General features: G+C 47.2%; 1 protein-coding gene across 1 annotated transcript in view; it reads right to left on the reverse strand.

Annotated features, from left to right (window-relative positions):
* PRKDC (protein kinase, DNA-activated, catalytic subunit) overlaps positions 1-25498 on the reverse strand; it is a 2818033-nt gene that overhangs the window by 2264777 nt on the left and 527758 nt on the right. Inside the window, exon 26 of the mRNA XM_086965729.1 lies at positions 21760-21867. Coding sequence (XP_086821855.1) covers positions 21760-21867 — 108 coding nt within the window. The remainder of the gene's footprint in view (positions 1-21759; positions 21868-25498) is intronic.

Below are 25498 nucleotides of genomic sequence, written 5' to 3' on the forward strand. Positions count from 1 at the left end.
CAACATGTAGTAACGGAAGGAGCATTGAAAAATCCATAGTCTGCTGGTCAACCAATAAACTGAAAAAATCTCTATATATTGCTTACAAAACATTGCAGTTCATGGAAGTAACTACAGATTTGTGACCCTGCAATCCTTGTTGAAGTCAAACATCAGATAAAAACACACACTGTGGGTATCAGTATCAGAAGTGTTCTCCATCTCTCCTGCATTTCTTCACTTCTAGAAGCATTTTTCCTACTTACAAACATTTAACTGTTCATAAACATAGGCATCCTAGATGAGATATTGCACCCTTCTGCTATTTCTTATAATGTCAGATTAAAAGGGACAACTTAACTTGGTAGCTCAGGTTTTCGGCAATACCCCTGCATGAGAGGCAATAAAACGTGGACACGTTATTGAAAGAATGGGTTTCTATCATTTGTCTGACGGGAACACAGAGAACAATACATTATTTTACTCTGAACCCAGTACTTTTTTGTTTCGGGTATGGACACTTAGGGGGTGAGAACAAAGTTAAAGAAATCCAGCAAATGAACACAGTTACAAATTATTAGGGGAGAAAAGTTGCCAACCTTCGTCAATCGTATCTGTTGGGTATCCAGTGTTATTTCAACAAGTAAAGAAACGTAAACAATTTCAACAGTTGTAGATATGCTAAGTATGCGTACAGGTACAGGATATATTGCACAGTTAAGAGCCTGGTATTACAAGGCTCTTAGGATGCCAGATTAAAGAAAAAAATGGTTCCTGATAGATGGGGGACAGATGTTTAAGCTTAAAGTTTCACCCAGTCATCAAAGCTAACTGTTCTTGAAAGATGAGCACACCATAACACCGTGAACATGACCAAGATGGCTGCCAAGTAGGAGCTCGATGCAAGAGCTCCTGGGTTCGGGAAATCCAAAAGCAGTTTAAATCCATGTTAAAACCCAGCTATCCACCCACTGGCCACCCGACTACCATCGAATTATTCAGGATAAAAAGAAGGAAAAATCAGCTTACCCCGGGAAGATCGACACCCGTGCAGCGCTACCTTTCCTCTCCAGACTTGCCGCTCCGGTGATTGCAGCGTACACTGGACATGCAGAATCACAGAGGCCACAGGATCTTCTCGCCACATCGCCCACAGGCGGCTCGTTGCCCCCCTGGAATGCACCGCCCCGGTCACCCCAGGATCCTCTGGCCGCATCACTAGATCGTCACACCAGAGGTCATCGCAGGACATGGGACGGGCGTGTGATCACCGGTTTCTCTGCCAGCATTGCCCTCGGGTTGTCGGTGCCTCCGTGGACTGCGCTGCCCGGCCCCCAGGAGACTAACATCGGTGAGGTGCTGGGCTGGTCAGGGCCCGTGCACCTGAGGCTGAGAGACTCGTCGTCGGGTTGCTGAGGGAGATCCCTGGGCTCCCGGGACCGCGATCTGCTGATGCTCTGATCGGACGGTGATGCGTGTTCCCTTGGGACACAGGTGTCCCGATCGGAGGCCCCCACAGTACATTGCCGGCATCTTGGAGGCTTCAGGCAGAACTGTGAGTTTAGGCTTTGCTAGTTGGGCACTGCTGCACATCGTTGGGGACACAGAAGTTTGTCTCTGAAGGGCATCGCCTGGGGAACGGAGGGAGCCCTTGAGACACAATTGTCCCGATCGGAGGCCCCACGGGACAGGCTGTATCCCCGCTCGGGCCGCCTCGGCACCCTGCTGCGATCACTGGTTCCTCTGCCAACATTGCCCCCCGCTGCTGAGGACGTGTTGACGCACCAGTCCGGTCTGGTGAGGCGTTCTTCTTCGCTCCACTGGGGTTTTCTGAGGTCCCCTGCCGATGCTGTGGTGACCTGGTTGCTGCCTCCGGTGTCGGCTGCTCTGTTTTGCGGTGTTGAATGGCGAGTGGGATGGCGGTTCCCCCAGTGTTCGGGGATTCGATCCCCCATTTTAGGCATTCACTGTCTCGAGGACAGTAAACACTCAGTGGGAAGATGGTGACTACCTCCTACAACAATAGCCAGTAAAAGAAGACTCAACAAGGAATGCAAATGCGGTGGCCATCTTGTAACAGCCTTCATTATTAATCAATGTTATGCCCAGACCATCAATACCACTTACTTAACATTGCAAAGTAAGCCTAAACAGGGCAGAAAACTAAGGGTTTGAGCTTCCCTAGGGAATACGGACCTAATGAGGAGCCGCTCAAAATCTTTCTTGATGATCTGGAGTCCTGGTTTTTGTCACTAGTTGCAAGGATGACACCTGTATTGCAGATGTATTTGAAGTAATGCTCCGCCTGAACGGGGAGTGACATTCCTGAAGAACCCCTCTTTGAGTCCGGTGAAGAGCTGCCTCTCTGCCTGCTTTCATTGACGGCGCTGTGCTGGCCCTCCGACCTCTGGGGACCTGCTCCGAGGTCAACCTTTTCTTTGACCGGTGGCAAGCCTGTCGTCACTGATTTGCCTTCGGCATTTGTACTCCTTATGCGCTACTTTGACCTCATCCTGAAGCCTTTATTTCAAATATGTTTTTTCTTGTTTTTTGTTTAACTTGCACTTGACTGGAATTGTGTCCCGGCTTGTACCCTAACTCATTCATCTAAACCCGATGCCTGCTATTTAAACGTAATTTTTGCCTGTTTTTAATATATTTTGCATTTTACCCAAATTGTGACCCAATCTTTCTGGGCTAATGTCTCTGAATGCCCTAATGGTTCTGCCTCTTCCTGATTCTATTTTATTTTCCTATTTGTTCTCCTCACAATGCCCCTCCAATTCTCTGATCTCCCTCTTATTTTTCACATCTCCCCCCCTTTAATCCCAGTTGCGTGTTCCCTCCTCCCGACTTACCACTGACACCCTCTCCTCCTCTTTGTGTTGACTCAAAACATTGGTTGCTAACTCTGATTTCCCTCCGTACTCCAACTCCTCTCTATCTCAACCCACGGCAATTCATAGCTCCTGCACCAGCTTTGAGCCTAACTTCTCTCATTCAATGACTTTTCTGACTCCCCCCTGCCTTCTCTCCCCCTCCATCTTGCACCTCGCTAATCCTCTTGCCCGCTCATTCGATCACCCTATTTGTCTTACTATGCCTCCCTCCACTCCACCCGACCCTTTAATCACTAGGTTTAGCTCCAACTCTTGGAGCATCCTTTACCCTCCCAACCTCTCTAAAAATGCCAAGAGGAACCTGAAACAAACTTTAAATTTGTCACCAAGAAACCCTATTTGTAGATAATAACCTAAGCCTTACATCCATTGTTACCAACTACATCTTCTACTCTAAACGCCCCTCTAAATGGAAAAGTATCTTCCTCCGCCACTTACCCATAAAGAAAACTATCAAAATCCCATATGGCCTGAAGCTATCCCCAACTTCATCCCCCACTTTCGCTGGAGAAATTGACATCTCCATCTTCAAATCAGGAAATATCCTCATTCAAGCCTCAGAAAACCACCTCACCATCTTCGAACACCACTTCAACCACTTATACGATCTACTATCCTCACCTACTCATTCCTCCTCAGCCACCCAAACACATGAAGTCCTCACAATGACACTGCTTCTGACTCCAGCCCCTCCTCCCCCTGAATCCTCTGATATCTTTGAAGTCTCCCAATCCCTTTCCTTGCTTCCCACCGCTACCACTACACCCGCTCCCTCGTTTGACTCTTCCCCATCTTATCTAGCCAACCAAACTCTCTCCTCCCTTTCCTCGCTGACCTCCACCCTTTCCACCCCCTCTGACGCTCTCTAACCCATCCCCAATCTCATCCCTCTTACCCCTCTTCCCTCCTTTCCCCTGCTGTCTGATCCCTCTACTCCTTTCCCCTCTACCCTCTCCACCCCCTCCGACGCCTTCACACCCAACCCCAACCTCGCCCCTCTTTCCTCCTCTCCCCACAGTCTGATGCCCCTACGTCGTCCCTCCAACACACTGAATCCCCTCACTCCTTCTCCCTTACAGAGCCACGATGTACTCCACCCTACCTTATCGTTCCTCAACCCCAAAGATAGGAGTGCTCTCTCTTCCCCAGTCACTCCCCCCCCTCGTCCTCTCATAGCATCCATCAGACCTCTGGGTTTGTGGGCGCTCACTCAACTAGCCTTCATCAGGTCAGAAGAAATGTGTTACTTACCTGTAACTGCAGTTATCCAGTATTGGTGTCTTTCATAGATTCACATGCCTGAATCATTCCCAGTCATCGGAATGGGAGTCCCCGGTACATAAATAAAGTAATGTCCCATAGACATATAGATAAATAGACCTAAAGGCCTCACATTAGTAACCTATCCGTGTCCTTTTGTAGAAAGGACCAAACTCTAGAAAAGAGCCAATCAGCTGTCACCTCCCTCTAGAACCCTCCTGGAAGGAGCCTCAGTCCCTCAGATTTTCGTACGCACAGAGCTAAGTAGGTGTATTACTGAGAGAAGTAGGTGAGCCCTTCCAGGGGAGGCGGGAGGGTTGCATGTGAATCTATGAAAGGCACCAATACTGGATAACTGCAGTTACAGGTAAGTAACGCATTTCTTATCCAGTATAAGGGGTGTCTTTCATAGATTTACATGCCTGAATCAGAATAGCAAGCAATGAATAAAGCACATTTTGGATGGTATAGGATACACAAGTCATTAGATAACAACATATCAAACGACTAATAGAAACATGCATTTGCAAGCAAGAAATACAACCAAATTATACAATAGAGAAATGTGCATACATCAGAAGGATGGAGGGATGAAAAGAGGGCTCACCTCTACTGAAACAGATGACGAAGTACTGCTTGTCCCACCGCAGCATCCTGCATGAGTTCTGTATCCAGGCAGTAATGCCTACTGAAGGTATGTGGCGACCTCCATTTTGCTGCTCTACAAATCTCCATGACCGGCACTCCTGCAAAAAGCGCCATGGATGTAGATATTGCCCTGGTAGAGTGGGCTCGCACTTTAGACTGTAGGGGTTGCCCTGTTTGTTCATGACAAAATGAAATAGCTGCCGAAATCCAGCGTGAAATACTTTGCTTGGTGAGTGGAAGGCCCCTCCTGGGCCTACTGTAAGCCACGAATAGTTGATTTAACTTACTGAAGGCTTTTGTCTTTTCAATATAAAATTTCAGACAGCGTTTAAGATCTAGAGAGTGTAACGATCTTTCCGCTGCAGTCCTGCGATTCGGGAAGAAAGAGCGCAAGACCACAGGTACATTGAGATGGAAATCAGATGGGACTTTAGGAATACATCTTGGATTTGTCTGTAAAATTACCCTGTCCTGCTTGAATTGCAGAAAGGGTTCCTGTTTCGAGAAGGCTTGGAGCTCACTCACCCGCCTTGCGGAAGTGAGTGCAAGCAGGAGAGCGGTCTTCCAAGAGAGGTATTTCAGGTCAGCCCTGTGTACCGTGCTTAAAGGGATGCTTCATGAGCCGATTAAGGACTGTGTTAAGGTGCCAGGTAGGCGGCAACATTTTCATAGGGGGAAAAGTCCTGTAGAGTCCTTTCGAAAACTGTTTGCTCAATCTGTGAGACCAAAGAGAAGGGCCCGTAGGAGATCTTCTGTAACGGGATATCGCAGCCAAGAGGACCCTGACGGAAGCATGAGCAAGGCCTGAGTTTGCCAGATGAAGAAGATAAGGCAATACTTGTTCCGGAGAGGAAGAGAACGGACGTATCCCTTGAGACTTACACCAGATGCAAAACCTCTTCCATTTTAAAGAGTATGTTTTGTTGGTACTATCCGCTCAAGCTCGAGCCAGGATGGCTCTACAGTCTGGCGGAATATTCAAATTCTGAAGTTCTCTGAATTCAGGAGCCAAGCGGCTAATTTGAGTGAAGCTAGATTCGGATGCTGGACTTGCTGGTTATTCATTGTGAGTAGAGACGGAAACTGTTTCAAACAAATTGGCGGCTCCAGAGACAGGCGGTGGAGTTACGTGAACCAATGTTGGCGTGGCAAAGATGGGGCTATCAGAATGATTGTACAAGGCTTCGCTTTCAATTTCCTGAGGACTCATTGGAAGTGGAAATGCGTACGCAAAGACGTTGCACCATGCAATCAAAAATGCATTACCTAGAGACCCTTTCTGAGGATGCCAACTTGCGAAGTGTGGGCATCTGGTGTTGGATCTTGTGGCGAACAGGTCGATTCGAGGAGTGCCCCATCATGAGAAGACTTGGTTGAGGATCTCTTGATCCAGTTACCGCTCGTGAGACGTTGTCCTCTGTCTGCTTGATGAGTCGGCTAGTACATTGTCCATGCCTGGGACATACTCCGCTCAAAGAGATATATTGTGTCCGATTAACCAGTTCCAGGTTCTCTGCGACTCGTGAGGGAGTGTCAGAGAGCGAGTCCCTCCCAGTTTGTTGAGGTAGTGCATCGTCGTAGTGATGTCTGTACGGACGAGCACCAGGGACTTTTTGATTCTTGGAAAAAAGGCTTGAAGGGCAAGGAAGACTGTCCGCAGTTCGAGGAGATTGATATGGAGCCCTTTTTCGAAGGGAGACCACTTTCCGCTTATCTGTAGCTTCTGGAGAAAAGCTCCCCATCCTTCCAAGGAGGCGTCTGTTGTGATGATATGCGGTGCAGCTGGAAGCAGGAATGGTAGGCCTTGAGAAAGGTTCTAAAAAAGACATCCACCATTGAAGGCCTTGAACATCTGAGGAGTTACTTTTATGAGATTGTCGAACGACCCTGTGCATTGGACCCATTGCTTTGTGAGTGCCTCCTGGAGGGGGCGCATCCGCAGACAGCAGTGAGGTACTAAGAGGATACATGATGACATCATTCCCAGAAGGGATTTGAAAAGGCCGACTGTTAAGGTCCTCTTTGAAGCCACGAGAATAGCCAGTGCCAAAAGCTTGTCCTTCCTCTCTTGAGATGGGAAGGCTATCCTCAGTTGTGTGTCGAGGGTTGCACCTAGGAAGTTGATAAGCTGAGAAGGTAGAAGGACTGATTTCTCCTGATTGAGCGTGAGTCCTAAACAATTGAAAAGCTGCAGAGAGGCACTAGAAGACCTGGACGCGTTTTCTAAGGATGGAGCCTTGATTAGCCAGTCGTCCAGATATGGAAAGACTTGATGGTGGTGCTGTCTGAGGTATGCAGCCACTGGAGAGAGGCATTTTGCTGGAAGTGTCTGCCCGCTACTGCAAATCTTAAGAATTTTTTGTCATTTCTGTGAATTGGGATGTGAAAATAGGCATCCTGAAGGACAAGAGATACCATGTAATCCTCTACATCTGGGAGTTGTAAGACCTTGTGGATCGTTACCATACGAAACAATGGCTTTTTTAGGAATTTGTTGAGGGCTCTGAGGTCTAAAATCGGCCTCCACTTCTTTTCCTTTTTCTGAATTAGGAAGAAGTGGGAGTAAAATCCTTTCCCTCACTGGGGCAGAGGGACTTTTTCTATCGCCCCTTTCTGGAGCATAAGAGACCTCTCTGAGAAGCAGACGTACATTTTTGGGAAGCATAGGTCGGCGAGGAGTTTGGGGAGGTATGTGAACGTACTCCAAAGAATGGCCGAATTGAAGTAATTGTAGAGCCCACCGGTCCGTGGTAATTTGCCTCTAATTTTCTAGGAAATGTAAAATTCCTCCTCCAATTTTTGAGTGCAGAGATGAATTGGAGACTGGCCGAAGGGAAAGGTCATTGTCTGTGAGAGTTGCCTTTTCGCTGGCCTTTACCCCGAAAGGAAGCTTTACTGTAAGAGGTTGCTGTTGGCGCTGTTGAAACTGTGGCTGATGTTGCTGCCCCGATGAGTAAGATGACCGATATCGACTATCCCCATTATCAGAAGACTGTCCTCTCTCTCTTGATCCGCGAAAGGACAGACTTTTGTATTGGAGGGTACCCAATGATCTGGCCGTGACGGTGTCCTTCTTTATACTCTAACACATCAATCTGAGGTCCGAAGAAAAATTGGCCATCGTAAGGCAGATCCAAGATGTTTGTTTGTATTTCGGGACGAAAAGAAATAACCTTTAGCCAACCCTGCCTCCGCAATACTGCCGCTGTGGCAAGTTGGCGAGATTCAGTCATTGCGATATCCATCGCACAGTCTATATTTTCCGGCGCTCTCCTTCAAGTAATATTTTCTTCGCCTCCACCTTCGATTCCTCGGGCAAGGCCGTCAGATATGGGGCTATGTCTGCCCATAACTGTCTGTTGTAACGTCCCAAAAGAGCTAAGGCATTGGATGCCTTTACTGTCATAGCAGATATTGTTGAGAAACGCTTTCCAATATTGTCTAGCTTTCGGCCTTCTGTATCTGGCAGAGCAGTCAATGGGGCAGAAGGAATTTTGGACTTCTTCTGAGCCACTTGCGTAACTACTGAGTCCGCTTTAGGATGTCCTATTAAACAAGCTGGCGCAGTATCCGGCGCCCTATACTTTTTGTCCAAGCGAGGCAATACCGGAGATACTGAGGAAGGGTTCTGTATCACCTTAACACATTGCCCGCATTTTTGAGGGGCTCCTTGAAATCATATAAGAAGCAGTCCTGCTGAAGCGAGACCATGGGAATTTGGAAACATTGAGCTGTCCTCTCAATGACATTATGGAACCCTCTGATAGCTCCAGGAGGAGAGTCTGCCTGTGCCGGCACTGGAGAAGCAGGGCAGGGAATGACAGTCATCCCATTCATCATTGTTACATTGAAGCTCTCCTTCATGTTGGTCTTCCTCCTCGTCCTCATCAGTAGACTGAGGATCTGACAAGATGACTGGATCCGGCTGTAAATTTAAAGGTGGATGTAGATATCGTCATCGACGCTGCAGTCGTCGACACTGCCATCGTCGTCGATGCGGACGTTGTCGTGCCATCGTCGACACTGCCATCGTCATCGACACTGCCATCGGACACTGCCGTCGTCGTCCACGCTGCCATCGTCGTCCATGCTGCCATCGTCGTCCACGCTGCCATCGTCGTCCACGCTGCCATCGTCGTCCACGCTGCCATCGTCGTCCACGCTGCCATCGTCGTCCACGCTGCCATCGTCGTCCACGCTGCCATCGTCGTCCACGCTGCCATCGTTGTCCACGCTGCCATCGTCGTTGATGCTGTCATCCTCGTAGACGATGGGGACCTTTTTTCTCCTGTTGTTCCTCACAAGGAACCAAGGAGGTTTTAGCCAGACTCCCTCACACCAGTTTCTTCTGTTATAAGTCCCTTTCTTTCCTTTACACCTTTGTGAGGAGAATTTAAGTGGACTGCGCATGTCAGACCCCCGGGAGGTCTTTTTAGAGGCTTTTTGAGGGATGTCCTTTGTAAGTCCCTTTCTCTCCTTTACACCTCAGTGAGGAGATTCAGATGGACTGCGCCAGTCAGACCCATGGGAGGTCTTTTGAAGGCGTTTGAGTGCGATGCTGGCAAGAAGCAGGGTGAGATAGTATTCCTTCTCAGTTCTACAAGAAAAAACTCAGCAGATGAGGCCTCATCACTGTCATACTAGAGACTGGATCGGTTCTAGATTTTAGCTTCCGGAACCAGGTAAAAAGAAAGGCCCTCACAGACCTTTATGTTTTCTTACCTAGAACTTGTGGTCCAGATACAGGCAATAAATGCCATCTTATGAGGGTCATTCACATAATGCCTCCTTTTAGAGCAAGTAGCGCAAGCTCTTAAAAGGCCTTTTTTCTCCATGTCTGTGATGATGAAAAAGGGGAACAGCTTTGAAATCCAAAAGTTGAAGAGAAATCTAAGCAGAGCTCAGAGGAGACTCCCTTAGCACGACGTGCGGTAGAAAATGAGGGACTGAGGCTCCTTCCAGGAGGGTTCTAGAGGGAGGTGACAGCTGATTGGCTCTTTTCTAGAGTTTGGTCCTTTCTACAAAAGGACAAGGATAGGTTACTAATGTGAGGCCTATTTATCTTTATGTCTATGGGACAATTCTTTATTTATGTACCGGGGACTCCCATTCAGACGACGGGGAATGATTCAGGCCTGTGAATCTATGAAAGACACCCCTAATACTGGATAATCGGGAACACCCCTCTCGTCCCGCCTCCTGGGTTCTCTTCTCGCCCACCGCCTATCCCTCTCTCCCTTGATACTTTGGAACAAGCCCCCATCCCCACGGACCCCCTTTCCTCCTTATCGTCCTATCTTTTAACTCAATCACTTCTTAATATTGAACTCCACCTCTCTATCTTGTCATTGGAACTCTCATCCCTCAGGAAAGACTTGACCACCCTCTCTGTTACTAATCCTGCCAACCATCCCACCTCATTCACAGCGATACTCTTCCCAAAATTTCTCACCCCCCTCAAAGAGGCACCTCTCCTCATGACATACTCCATGATGGACTCCCCTGTAACTGCCTTCCCATCCCCCCTCTTACGCCTACCCACCCTTCCTCCCTGGACCCAGGGGTCCTAAATATTTCCTACCCCCCCCCCCCCAACTCTTTGACTGGTGAATCTCACTTACCTCTTCCCACTTTTCCTGCAGCCCCCAGGATAAACCTCATCCTTATGGCCGCTGGCTCGCCCAGTCCCCCTCCACCACCTTCTGAGGCTACGGATCCTCCTATTCCACACTCCACTATCCTCGTGATCCTGGGGATAAGCCGCACCCACATCTACCCTTGCTCGCCTAGGCCTCCCCAGCAACGCACCAGTGTTCACTCTGAAACTACTCCTGCTATCAATCCCAGCCCCCTTAACTGCATGCTCATCAATTGTCGATCGGCTGCACGTCATGCAACTGAAATCTCGGAGACTATCCTCAGTGAAGCCATTGACATCGCATTTCTTCCGGAAACCTGGCTCAAGGCTCACTCCTCATCCATTCTTGACATGCTCTCCCCCCCTGGTTACTCTATCCTCAGAAAAGATCGTCCTGACAAAATCGGGGGTGGCCTAGCCATCATTTATAAAGATGACCTCCCACTCTCACTTGTCATGAACTCCGATCAAACCACTTTCGAATACCCGGTAACTGAACTTATAGTTCAGGGCCCCCCCCCCCTATTTGGCTACAAAACATTTGGTGACCCTATGTCTTTTGTAGATGAACTGTCTGACCTCCTCTCCCAAGTCTCGATTTCCTACTCCAATAACATTTTCCTTGGAGACTTCAATATTCACTGGAACAATAATAATGACCCCGTGGTTTTAACCCTCAACGACCTCCTTGACATTACTGACTTGATCCAACTTTGCCACTCTCCTACACACAACAAAGGAGCTACGCTAGATGCCATCATCACTAGCAAAGATTTAGCCTCCCTCTCGCACATTGTCCCCATTGATTGGTCGGACCATCACCTCATCCTCTACACGATCCACAGCTCTACTCCTCCCCCTCCCCCCACAAACCTTAAGCTTAAGAATTAACCAGAAACCTTCACCTTATTCCCGCAGGCGAACTAGAGTCAAAACTTAAAGCTAAACTTCAACTTCCTCCTCACTCACAAGATGCCAACGATATTACTGAACAATACAACAAAACAATCATCGAGGTCCTGGACCAAATTACACAAGCCAAATTAAAACCGCAAAAAAAATCCCTTCCAAATCCTGGTTTAATGCTGAACTCAATAATGAGACGTGCCCTTAGAATGCCTGAGCATTCTCTCTCCCTCTAACCTCGCCTTCCTCAGATTCGCTAGGAATAATTACAAAAAACACATCCTTAGTGAAAAGGCTTCCTTCTTCCGCACTCAACTTGATCGTGCCAAGAATAGACCCAGGGAATTATTGAACATTATCAAAAAACAATCTGCTTCTGTCACCCCCAAATACCGCTTCTATCGAAAATTGTGAAGAAATTGCAAATTTCTTCTCTGAAAAAATTGCCAAGATTGACACATCCTTTGCTTTAACTTACCCCCACCAATGTGTCTCACCCCTCCTTGTCCGCTCACCCTTGCCGCCTTTCTTCCCTTCGCCCCTCTAGATCCTTTCCCCCTCCAGATCCTGCTCATCTCCTGCTCACTGTCACCCCCCAGGATCTCTTTCCCCTAACACAGAGCCTAAAAACAATGCATCCTGGCTTCATTTTAGCCCAGTTACCGAGCTCAAAGTACTCAACATCATCTCCAAGCTCAAACCCTCCTCTCATACCCTGGACCCTCTCCTCGCCCACATCGTACAAGACTTAAAGCATATCATCACTCCTTATTGGACTACCATCATCAACTCCTCCTTGGCTACGGGTTGTGTCCCCGTTTCCCTCCAGCTGGGCCAAATCTCACCCCTCCTCAAAAATGCTACAGCTGACCCTAACGACCTCACCAATCTAAGCCCCATCTCTAATCTACCTCTTCTTACCAAAGCCCTCGAAAAATGCGTCCTGCTCCAACTAGACAAATACATGGACTCCTTTTGCCTTCTGGATGTATTACAGTCAGGCTTCCTAAAGGGTTGTAGCACTGAAACTGCAATGCTCAACATTGTTGATGACATCCATCACTCCCTCGACAAGGGTGAGGCTTTCCTTCTCTTCCTTCTTGACCTTTCTGCTGCCTTCGATACTGTCAACCACTCTACCCTACTCAATACCCTCAAAGTTCGTTTGGCCTCAATGGTCCTGTTCTCGAATGGTTCACTTCCTTCTTCCAGCACAGATCCCAACAAATCAAAATCAGCAGCTGCCTCTCTAAGCCTATGCCTATCTCCCTGGGTGTTCCCCAGGGGTCTATTCTCTCTCCTTCTCTATTTAACCTCTTCATGGAGCCCCTCACCCTCATTCTAAAGAAAGCAGGTATCAATTACCACCTCTATGCAGACGACACCCAACTTTACTGTAAAATTAAATCCCATTCAGACATTCTGCTCCTCAACGACACCCTGACTAAGATCCAACAATGGTTCCATCACAATCACTTGAAACTCAACCCTAAAAAAACTGAAGTAATTCTCTTTGCCCCTAAAAATAACAGGCTCCCCATACAACACTGGCTCTCTGACCTGAATGCTCTCAACTGCTCCCAATCCGCCTCTAGCTCTGTCAAATCTCTCGGAATTAGCATTGACCAAAACATCAGCCTTTCCCCCCACATAAAAAACGCTTTTCACTTTTACACCTCAAAAAAATCAAACCCTTCATCCCTGCTGATGACTTTAAATCTGTTGTTCAATCATTAGTACTCTCCAGATTAGACTATGGCAACGCTTTTCTCTTAGGTACTCCTAAAGTCCACCTAGCTCAAATCAAGTCAGTCCTTAACCTCGCGGCCAGGCTTATCTCTGATTCTAAGAGGCGGGAACACATCTCTCCAATCCTCAAAAATCTCCAATGGCTTCCCTTGGACGGCAGATCCATCTATAAGAAAGCCTGCATTACACATAAAGCATTGCATCCTCAAACCCCACTATATCTCTCCCAAAAACTTCACAAAGCTGGCTGCTCCAAAGAATTGAGAAGCATAAATGCCCTCATGCTGGTCCCTGCCTTGGTTAAAAAGAAATCCACCCAAGCACGGTCTTTCTCCTGTAATGCACCCACCATTTGGAACTCTCTCTCCAAAGATCTACGTTACAACCCCTCATACTTCAGCTTCAAAAAAGATCTCAAACGGTACATTCTCCTCAAATATTGGGGTCCTTAATCCGGTTTCTTCCCAGGTGTTTCATAACCTGTCCCTTATGTTACCATGTTCCGCTCTGCTTTTTACCCGACCTGTCACCCCCGCTTATCTCCCCACACCTACCCCTATCCACCTTCCTCCTGTTCACTTGAACTCACCTCATTCCCCTTCAGGTTATCTTCTCGCCTTTCTCCCTCCCTAGCCCCACCGTAACCCTATTCCTTCTCCCCTCTATTCTGGCCTATCAGACTTACACAGTCAGCCAATTCCCAGTTTGGTTCTAAATGTTACTGCCTATATCTTGGATTTTATATTTATTGTTCTTGACTTGTTGCTCTCATTTTTCTTATGATTGTATTATTTGATCTTGTCCTTCTCCTGTAAAGCGCTCTGATACCCTCGAGTCTAGCCAGCGCTATATAAAATTGTTTAAATAAACATAAATAAATAAGGGACTGAGGGCCACATGCATCAAAAGAAAAAACAATCGCAAACGGGCAGATTCTCAAAATCTGCCCCTTTGCGACCTGTATTTTTAGGTCGAGGCCTAGCGTAACACTGCGCAGCAGTGTTTGCGCAGCCGAAGATTTAATGTTTTGGAGTAGGGGGCTTAAACCTGCCCCTCTTCTCTATTGGCTGGCTTTCTAAACGGAGGCCAGCCATTGGAGCAGAGGGGTGTCACTCCATTTAAGCCCCGTCCTTTTCCGATTCGGGGGCGTGTTTTTTCGGTTCTTTGGCAGTCACTCAACAACAGCAAAAACATGCCCCCGATTCCGAAAATGTCGGCGCTGTGCTGCTGGATGTGGTCTGTCTGGTACTGGGCGAGTATGCCTTTCAGTCCCCCGCACAGCCGCTACTTGTTTCTTTTTGATGTTGTCCTATATGAGATTCCCAAGAATTGCTGCTAGGCAAGGGACGCCTCTGGGGTTGTGTGTGTTTGGTATTGTACAGTATAGGAGGACTGATATATCGCATCGTACTCCTTATAAGGCTGTGAAGCGCTATTTCACATAGTGTACCTGGGCATCTTTTAGAAGCGCATGGTTGCCCTGGGGGGTGGGGGGGTTAGTGTGGCATTTATGAAGGGCTTGGTTGTGACACAAGCTCCAATTATGGTGCGATGAAGTGCTCGACTCACATGCGCATGGAGAGTTGCAGTACGTTGTGAGGATAGACGTGCTCGCGCAAGTCAGAGAAGTTGAGGGCGAAAGTTTGTGTATGACAGAGAGAGAGAAAGGGAGAGAGTGTGTGAAAGAGAAAACGAGAATAGCATGTGCGTGAAAGCAAGAGAGACAGTGAACGTGTGAGAGTGAAGGAGAAAGAGAACGTGTGTTTGTGTGAAAGAGGGACAGAAGGGGGAGAGAGATAAAAGCAGGGATGTAGCGAGGGAGATAGACGGATAAAGAAAGAGAGATCGTTGTACTGGTGGCCTGAAACATGTGCGTTGTTTCGGTCTGTGGAAAGGCAGGCACGTGTCTACTTTACACCAGATTAGCACTAGAGATTTCTCATTATTCACCTATCATTTCTGCAGCTGCCTCGCTTTATTAGCAAGGATTACGTTGTTGACCCAGATTTTGCCCATTGTTTTTTTGTTTTTGTTTTTTCTGTTACTGAATTTTCCGGGGCGGGACCTCCAGTTCCTGCCTGTTGCTGGTTTCTTGGGGCGACAGTTGCTACAAAACCAGCCTCAAAGAGGAGATAACTATGTCAAGGCGCTCTATCTTTTCAATAAAGGTTTTTGTATCTTTCTCCAAAAAGTGTCTGTGATCGAGTTTAATCTTTGTGGGGCTGTCTCTGGGTAGTTCTGCTCATCTCTCCCTCACACTGCCACCGACCCGTCCCCTTCCCCTCACACTCCCACTGCCACTGCTACCTCTAATCTCTCACTCCAGCTGATCCTGTCATCTCTTGCTTGCAATCACACCACCCCGCCATCTCTTGCTTGCACTCCCACCGACCCTGCCATCTCTCCCTCACACCCCCCTCTCTTGCAGTCCACCTGCCACTCTCCTCTCTACCTGGCACCCACACTGCCCCCTCCCTCGCACTCCCGGCCTCCTCTCTGTGCGGCCTGCTCACACGTGCCGCCTTCCTGCAGCTCCTCGCGCTGTGGATTCATCCACCTCTGGCCCCCTCCCCTCTCTCTCTGGGTGCCCTTCCCACTCGTCTGGATGCTGCTCTCACATACTCTGAAACTGTAAGATGTGCACAGTCCATCTCTTTTTTTGCTTTCCCTGCCAGCTGGAGGGTGGTCATTACCTCTCTGAATACCTGCCTTACTTTTAGGTCAATAAGATCTTTCGGAAGAGCAGCCAGTCCCCCCCACTTGTACTTTCCCCCCCCTCCCTCCCACCTCTAGATCTCTCACACACTCTTCCCACCTCTCTCATTTCCTTCACTTCAGGTCTTCAAGGTTTTTGTCCCTCACTCCTACGCTCTCCTCCTCTTCTTAGGGTGTCTTCTTCGCACACATTTGCACACCTTGCTGCGTCTGTCGCCTGCTCTCTTTCTTTCTCACATACTCTTTCTTCTTCTCTGCCCGGAGTTTATACAGTGCTTCTCGCACAAACCCCCTTTTCCTCTCTGTCTTCCTGTCTCTGCATTCTGTGCACCTCTCACCCTATCCACCAGTGCCCTCTACTCAGAGTACGCAGCGCGCTCTGACGCTCCCTCTGGCTCCCGCGCACTATGTCCGGGACCCCAGTTCCAATGCCCAGGTTCTTCGCTGCTGTCCTCGCCATGGTCTTAGTCATCACCCGCCTGCCCTGGTCCTGGACTGTGGTGATCGCCCTGCTGCTCCTGTTTGCCACCCTCTTCCTGCTGATCCTGGCCGGTGTCCTGCCTCCCACGGGCCTCATCCAGACCGGGGTTGGCGCACCTGGCCAGGGCCCCTTCACAGAGCCAGTGCTCAGGTGAATGCCTTCCGCCCTGGCCAGCTACCGGCTTGTGCACTGCCCCAACTTCCGGGGCCCCAACTGGAGCAGCTGGCCCTGGTGGGCCCTGCCTTCCCTGCAGACTGCGGTGTCTCTCCTGGCCCCGCCAAGCAGCAGAGTTCATTTCGTGAGGGAGCACCTGCAGCTCAGAGACGAGTGGGTTGGTGGCCCTTGACTGGGCGGTGGGCCTGGGGACGCGGAGGCGCAGGTCATCCTTGAACTCCAGCGCCCGTGTCCTGCTTTGCATCCCAAACTCCTTCGGGAAGGTGACCCAGAACTTCACAGAGGTGAGTTTGTCGTCAGTGGGGCCTGGGTGATGCTGGTGAGTTTATCACTTGTTGTGGGTTCCAGTGCGTCACTGCTTCCTTTGGTATAAAGAAGACTAGGTCGCGCACCCGAAACTGCCGCCAACACTGCTCCGCAGATGAGTCTATCATCATCAGAGGAGGGCTGGGCGATGGGCTGGGCGATGCTGGTCAGGATGCCACCATGGCCGTACCGGGTCAGGCCTGTGATGGGTGATGTCATCAGGAATCAGTGGGGTCACACAAGTGAGTTTAGTGAGTGAGTTTAGTGGAGAAGTGTGGCTCAATGGTTAGAGCAGGCAGACCTCGATGCAGAGCTCTGGCCAGGGACCAGGGTTCGAATCCTGCCCCGGCGGGTCTCGGGCTCATTAATTCCCCTGACCGGATATTCTCGCCTCTGTGCCTATTCTGATCATGGGTCCCACGCTGCAACTCTGGGCAATAGCTTGCTTAGTCTCCACAACGGCCCCCACAATGCGAGGGATGCCTGGTCTGCACCATGGGGGTGCCCAGGAGTGGACACTTCACAGGGAAAGCCAGGAAGGGTTCCCTTGCGGTATTCGTACAAGCGCCTGGAAACCCACTGCGGGTAGCTGTGCGCTATACAAGTACAAAAACATTTACATCAGAAGAGCGAGTTAGACTTTTCCATCCAATGCCATGGGTTGCTGGGAGCAGCCAGGGACAGCAGCAGCGATGAACTGCCCAAAGAAGGGGCACCGGATACTGTGTCTGGCTATGTTTAGGCAAGCCTGCCTAACATTCTTGACCCTCAACTGGTAGCTGTGGCCGGTCTAAGCTTCTTGACCCTCCACTGGTAGCTGTGGCCGGTCTAAGCTTCTTGACCCTCCACTGGTAGCTGTGGCCGGTCTAAGCTTTTTGACCCTCCACTGGTAGCTGTGGCCAGTCTAACCTGCATAACCCTCCACTGGTAGCTGTGGCCAATATAAGCTTCTTGACCGTCCACTGGTAACTGTGGCCAATATAAGCTTCTTGACCGTCCACTGGTAACTGTGGCCAGTCAAAGCTTCCAAGACTCTCCCCTGGTAGCTGTGGCCAGTCTAAGCTTCCTAGACTCTCCCCTGGTAGCTGTGGCCGCTCTAACCTTCTTGACCCTTCACTGGTAGCTGTGCCTGCCCCAAGCTTCCTTGACCCTCCACTGGTAGCTGTGAGCGACCCACGCTTCCTTGACTCTCCCCTGTGCCCTGCTGGTGCCTCTGTTCCCTGCTTGTGCCTCTGCTCCGTGCTTGTGCCTCTGCTCCCTGCTTGTGATCCGGTTTTTGTGCCTCTGTGCCCTGCTTATGATCCGGTTTTTGTGTTGTGCATCTGTGCCCTGCTTGTGATCCGGTTTTCGTGCCTCTGTGCCCTGCTTGTGATCCGGTTTTTGTGCCTCTGTGCCCTGCTTGTGATCCGGTTTTTGTGCCTCTGTTCCCTGCTTGTGATCCGGTTTTTGTGCCTCTGTGCCCTGCTTATGATCCGGTTTTTGTGCCTCTGTGCCCTGCTTATGATCCGGTTTTTGTGCATCTGTGCCCTGCTTGTGATCCAGTTTTTGTGCCTCTGTGCCCTGCTTGTGCCACTGTGCCCTGTTTGTGCCACTGTGCCCTGCTTGTGCCACTGTGCCCTGCTTGTGCCACTGTGCCCTGCTTGTGCCTCTGTGCCCTGCTTGTGATCCGGGTTTTTGTGCCCTGCTTGCGATCCAGTTTTTGTGTTGCTCTCCTGCACCTTCCCCCTCGTTGGTTGTGCTTGCTGTCCTGCCCCCCCCCCCCTCGTTGGTCGTGCTTGCTGTCCTGCCCCCCCCTCGTTGTGCTTCCGGTTCTGCCCCCCCCCCTCGTTGGTTGTGCTTGCGATCCGGTTTTTGTGCCTCTGTGGCCTGCTTGTGATCCGGTTTTTGTGCCTCTGTGCCCTGCTTGTGCCTCTGTGCCCTGCTTGTGATCCGGTTTTTCGTGCCTCTGTTCCCTAGGGCGTTACTGGGAAGAGAGGTGTGTGTGTGTGGCTCTGTGTGTGTGTGTGGCTCCCTGTGCGTGTGGCTCCCTGTGCGTGTGGCTCCCTGTGCGTGTGGCTCCCTGTGCGTGTGGCTCCCTGTGCGTGTGGCTCCCTGTGCGTGTGGCTCCCTGTGCGTGTGGCTCCCTGTGCGTGTGGCTCTCTGTGCGTGTGGCTCTCTGTGCGTGTGGCTCTGTGTGCGTGAGGCTCTGTGTGCGTGAGGCTCTGTGTGCGTGAGGCTCTGTGTGCGTGAGGCTCTGTGTGCGTGAGGCTCTGTGTGCGTGTGGCTCTGTGTGCGTGTGGCTCTGTGTGCGTGTAGCTGTGTGCGTGTGGCTCTGTGCGTTGGGTGGGCGGCTCTGTGTAGGTGGCTCTGTGTGTGTGTGGGTGGCTCTGTGTGAATGACTGGGTGGATCTGTATGTGTGGGTGGCTTTGTGTGTGTGGCTCTGTGTGGGTGCAAATGCAACAGGTCTCGCATTTGCGAGCGATTAAGCTATTCGCATTGTAAATGACAATGCCATTTATTTATGTTTTAAAAACAAAAACATAAATAAAAATAATGTCATGAGCAATGCCAATAGCTCTAATTTTAACAATGCAGAGATCATTGCATTGTAAATGCTTGTTGTATTTGGGATGCTTCATCTCAAATGCAAAAATCGCAATTTAAGTAATCTCTAGATTGTGATTACTTAAATTGTGATTGCATTTAAGGAATCGCAAATTGAGATTCCAAAAATGCAATGCATTAAAGAAAAAATTTAGCGATTTCACTAATAGGAGTCGCAAATTACCATCAATTTGTACTTGATGGTAATTTGCAAAAACTGTGAAAAATGCACTCAAGTGCATTTTTCAAAGGTCTATTTTACACACACATGCCCTGGGGATATGTGTGTGGGCAACATGTATTCATATGCAGATTTCAGGGGTACAACAGGGTATCTATTTGGAACCCTTGCACCCTTGAAATTGCATTCGCAATTTACGAGTACCTATTGGGTACTCGCAAATTGTGAATGCAATTCCCATTCATTCCTATGGGCCTCTAGGCCCATAGGAATGAATGGGAAGACAATCCTTAATTGCGACTCGCAAAAGGAATGTTTAGAAATCGCTATTTTTCTAGTGATTTCTACATGCATAGGCTTTTGAGATTCATTAATTGCGATTCCTTAATTATCGCTATTAAGAAACCACAAAAGCATACCTTGATGCATGTGCCCCTGAGTGAGTTGCAGTGAATGTTATTTTAGGAGGGCTTTTATCCAATCGGTTTCCAGATAAAAGGGATTTTTTTGTGACCCAGCTGGAGGAGGAGGTTACTGCTTTCCCATCGTAACAACCTCCTAGTGTCTTGCCATGAACAATTATGATTCAATTTCTGAAGTTCCGTATCCTAAAACGGCAAAAAAGAAAGAACTGCTGTATAACTGCCACACAATGTTCTTTTATCCAGATCAGGGTTCTCCAACGGGTAGCTCAGGAGCTACTGGAAGCTCGCCAGTATCCTGAAAGTATCCCCTTGTAGTGTAGCCCAGCACGGTAAGTAATTCAGTGGGTCCTGCAGATTTAATGAGGGTAGCGCTACATATGTCTATACCCTAAAATAGTGAGTTTTCTTGTTACAAAAAGCAAGATATGATTTGCGTGCCTTTACCCAATATGGAATGTGCGTATTTGACAGAAATCACATTTTGGAAAACGAATATGCTAAGCCATGAAAACAAAAGGATTAAAAATACAAACTATATTTAAAGCTGCTCTTTGAATAATAGTTCAATGATCTTGCAGTGTGCTAAACATATTGTTGGATACTTATATTTCATTAGCATTAGATCAGACCCAGAGGTCTGGGTTGTTGCTGAACTATGAATTTACCTTGAAAAACCAAAAGAAAAAGAAGCGTTTGGCAAAAAAGGAACAGTTGGTTTAATTAAACGCTTCGTCCGGGAAACATCCACATAAAACGGGTCTGAGGACTGTCCCAAAATACATACATTCATGCCATTATATACAGTCTTTGGAGCATCATAAAATAATTAAGATCTTATTTTTAGAGAAGGGAATGCTGGCCATCAATTGCTGCATCAGTAAGGGAAGCATCAGGGGAATACTTCAAGTGTAATGAATGAGCATTCCGTAACCTCAGAAACAATTGACTAGAAAGCTTTTAAGATACAGTACTGTGCTCCAGAATGTCCGTGCAAAATGTGGAAGGGTGTAAGAAAAACTGTGTCTGGGGAAATAGGCTAAAAGATGGATAAAATTAGCCAAAAAAGGTCATTCATAAAACAATTGAGAAAGGCATTTAGAAAAAAGTATGTTCTGATTAAAGTGGATGACAGGTTGCTTACGTTTATTCTGTCTAGATAAGCATATACTCACTTTGCCGTATTTTGAGGATTTAGAGAAGAGGACAATTACTTTACATTATCATATACACTCGCCACAGTGAGATATACTTGGCTGATGTTTCCAGAGCAGCCTCCAGAATAAGTTATGTACAGACCCAGAGATGGGAGAGATCAGAGGAAAGACCAACAGTAATGAACAACTAGTCCAGAAAGACTGCATTACACAGTGTGCGCGAGCAATGTTTTTTGGTTAATATTATGGGCAACACAGGTCGGAATAAGTTACGTCTATTGGTGCAGTCAATTTATGGACATTTTGATAAAATTGCTATTTTTGAAATGCAATAAATACATAAAAAAATATATTGCTTCTCTGAATACGTGCTGTTGGCGTGTGCCCAAGAAGAGAACTTCAGTACTATGGTCCAATGTGGTAACACAAGTACAGAAAGGAGGAATTGGCTCTGGTATTAAGTAAATGGAGAAGTACTACACACAGAACACACTGAATACACTTACCCAAACAAATTGTAGAAACGTTCCCAAACAGACAAGAATTCACAATGAAAAGAGCTAATATACATACGTTTTAAAATCCACTACATATACACAGAATGTGAATCTAAACATTGTGATGAAAATTGTACAGTGCTCATTTTAATTAACACTTACCAAAACCGCTTCCAGCAATGCAACTGTGTCCTGACTTTCGAACTTTTTATTGTTGGTAAACCAATGAATAAGCCCCATGATAAGGGGTTCATACAACTGTCTTGTCACCTAAAAAACGAAAGCAGAATAAACATGAATTTCTGCATTCTGAAACCTCTAACAACTTTTTCTTTATCAAGAGGCTGCATTTGTTTTAATGATTCTCCGGCTTTTTTGCCACTATGTTGTAACTGCACAATGAATTGTAAATGAAACATCCCATTTAATGCTGTCACACTGATGCTATTTAGAGCAAACAAGGGAACCCACTCGGTAAGCAAGAACCAGGGGTAGTAGTTTTATCTGACAAGGGTCCTTGGCAATTTTACGTTAGCAACTTGGAATAATTATAGGCCACAATCTGCACTATAATGGAGGTGTCCAGCCGGACCCTATTTAATCAAGAATGAGAAACATAAGGAGCATTCAAAACACACAAAATGACAGTGGGACACAATCCTGTATCCAGTACAAACAACAACATAAATTGACAAACCAATATTTACAAGGGTGGGGAGTTAGTCAGGCGAATATATAAAATATTGAGGCGCTAGTGGGTACACAAATATCAAAAATCAGTCTAGCTGCACTGATGTAGTATAACACAGATAGGTCACACAGAGGAGAACTAGTGTACAACTACATCAATTGTCGACGGCGTTTCGATCCTATTTGAAATAAAGGATCATCATCAGGACTGACATTGTATCGCCTGAATTGCAAGCCTTGGCTCATGCGGGATGGCATAAGGTGGTCCAAGGTGGTGGGTGTTAGGAGGGAGCTCCTATAAGGTGCGGATCTCTAAAGTAGAGTTTGGTGGAGCCGATGGTATTCAAAGTAAGATTAAACAAGTAGGCAATTATTAGGGCCAGATAGCGTTGTCGCATCCGGGTGGTTCTGGAAAGGGATTCCGATTCCGGGTAGTGACCTGTCGGCGGGATGGCAGCCAATTAGTTGGAAGGGGAACGGCAGTGACGGCGCTCGATGACCAGATGAGTGGCGGTATCCAGAGGCGCCGCTGGCTATGGGCCGAACCTGATAGTTTAGCAGTACCACGTCCTCTGCGGGGCAGGATCGCGCCGTCACACTGATGCTGACCTCAAACATTAAGCTAGCAAAAAAGGTACTGGGAGCAAAACCATAATAAAACACGACAATAATGCAACACAGAAATCAGCAGAAATCTTTTTAAGCGTTACATCTGTTGACTCCTCAGATAAGTGCCAACAGCATCCCAGAAAGCCTTGTGGCAAAAAGATTATATAGAGAGATATATATCAATGATAAGAGATTATTATTATTATTATTATTAATAATAAATTAACTTTGTAAGCGCACAGCTACCCCAAGAGGTTTCCCTGCAACAACCGGTAGGAAGAAAAAAGAACCGACCAGGCATCAGAGAAAAAAACAAACAAGTCTTCAAACTTCTGCGGAATCTACAATACATGGTTTCCACACGTAAAGAGGGAGGCATAGAATTCCATAGGGTGGGACCTTAATAAGAAAAAGACCGACCACGCATACGACAGAGTTTGGTTTTGGGGATAGTAACTATAAACCTAATTTGCTGGGCAGAGCGCAAAGGTCGTGAGGGAAGGTAGAGTTGTACCAGAGATTGTATATATTTCGGGCCACTCCAATTTCAATTCTAAACATATAGCATAGGGCGTTGAACTTGATAAATATGTTAGTAGAAATTAACAAATTCCTCTAAACTCTCCAATGCAATTTAACAACCTTTCCAGAATCATGTTGAAATAGTATCAGGAGAGCATATAACAGAATACTATATAGTCACTTATTGTATTTGTTGTGTTGCAATATAATGAAATATTACAGCGGACCGCTCAGAAGATGGTGCAAAATGCTACTGACATCACCTGATAAAGTACTAAAAACGGAGCAAAGATATTGGTAACATAGCCCACATGACAGATTAGTCCCTAAAACTCTTCTTGTTTCCTGTAACATCAAGAAGAAGGAATTGAATTATAGGAAAAAGTGTACAAGCTTCTTAGTTCTGGATAAATTGGTAAAGTGCAATATTCCAGTAACATCGGAGAATCACCTAGCAATCATAAGCAAGAGTTAGAAATGTTTCCAGCTAGATCTGGTTGGTCTTTATTTGGACCACAGACTGCATTTTCAGACTAATTTAAAATCTGACCCAGGTCACGTGGGAACCATTCAGCAAGTTGCAAAGGTCAACGACTTGTGCCCTACTTACAGCACCTGCTAATTCCAGTGCAGATGGCAACATTTCCAATTCGCAGTTCGGATATCAGCTAATAATCTCATCATATAACGAATCAATCAGACCTTTGCTGAGCAGAGCGCAAATGCATGATAAATGATTTGGATGAGTCTACACGTGTTCGTTCTTTAAGGAGAAAGCACCAAGCAAGGTTTTGCCTTTCAAACTTTTGTAGGACCACATTTCAATGCTATGAAGAAAAGTAATTACTTTGGTGACGTATGTAATCAAAAGGGAGGATACAACTAAGTTGCCCATTGATCAACTAAATTGTATCAAACAAACCATCCATAATTAATTTAGCTATAAATCTTTTGGAGTTTAATAGTTGTTGTCATTGCAGCTTTTGGGTGAATGTAATATCAGATGGGCCTACCAAATCTTATTAGCGTGCTTTTTGAGCATGAAGGCATTATAATAACCATACATTTGCAAGCTGTTCAACAAATGTTGCAACCCCACTGCAGTGTTGCTCAGGGGTAAACGCAGTCCATGTAAGAAATTTGCTGGAATACGAAAATTAACAACTTTAGGGGACACACGACTTATCTTAAGAACAAACAATTGGATCTGCTACTTAATAGGGAAGCTAATAGGCACCCTTGTTTAAGTCTGCTGATGAAACACACATTGCCGGCATGCTTATTATTAAATGAACAGGGGCCCATGAGTAAGAGAACAGTAACACTATTCCCCACAAAATCATAATAGGTCTTCCAGCCTGCAAAGCCTAGCAAATAGCGCCCCGATTCTCTCTCAGGTGATTAGTGTGCGATACAAGTCAATATGACATGACAATAAAGATATGTTGACTGTGTAGAGAACACTTAAGGTTGAAATAGGAACAACACGCGGGCCGTGGCTTGGCGCCCAACAGGAATGGTGGCGCCTGGGTGAAGCTCTCCGGGGACTTCTGGCAGCTTCACGTTTCCTGAAGCGCTTCGACGACGCGACCGACATGTTAAGGCGTCGGAACGCCTCCTCATCAATTTAAACTGCCTGCGGCTGCATTTTACGGCGAAATACTGACTTTATAGATGCTGTGAGTCTCTGTTCTTATCGTCGCATTATCGCGACCGCCATTTTGTTTTCTGCGCCCGCCGAGGCGCAGATTCTCGCTAATTTTCTGAGGAACTGTGACTTTTTGTATCATTATTTTATTGCTAAAGGCTTGTTTTTAGACATTTTTCAACATCTCTGAGCATACTGCCTACAGTCTACATGTCTGAATGACTTTCTCACAGCCTTGAATTTGACGGCCATTTTGTAGGTTTTCTTCTCCTCAATGCAATGCCTCATTTCAATCTTTGGCCTTAGGATGACATGCCTCTTCGTATATTTTGATATGTTTTCCTGTTCGGAGTACCTCATGGAGTGACTATGTTGCCTGCTTTATTTAAATAATTTTTATAAGGAAAGCCTTTATAAGGACTTCTCTGTGGC

The sequence above is a fragment of the Lissotriton vulgaris genome, chromosome 4_1, assembly GCF_964263255.1.
Source record: "Lissotriton vulgaris chromosome 4_1, aLisVul1.2, whole genome shotgun sequence".
NCBI lineage: Eukaryota > Metazoa > Chordata > Amphibia > Caudata > Salamandridae > Lissotriton > Lissotriton vulgaris.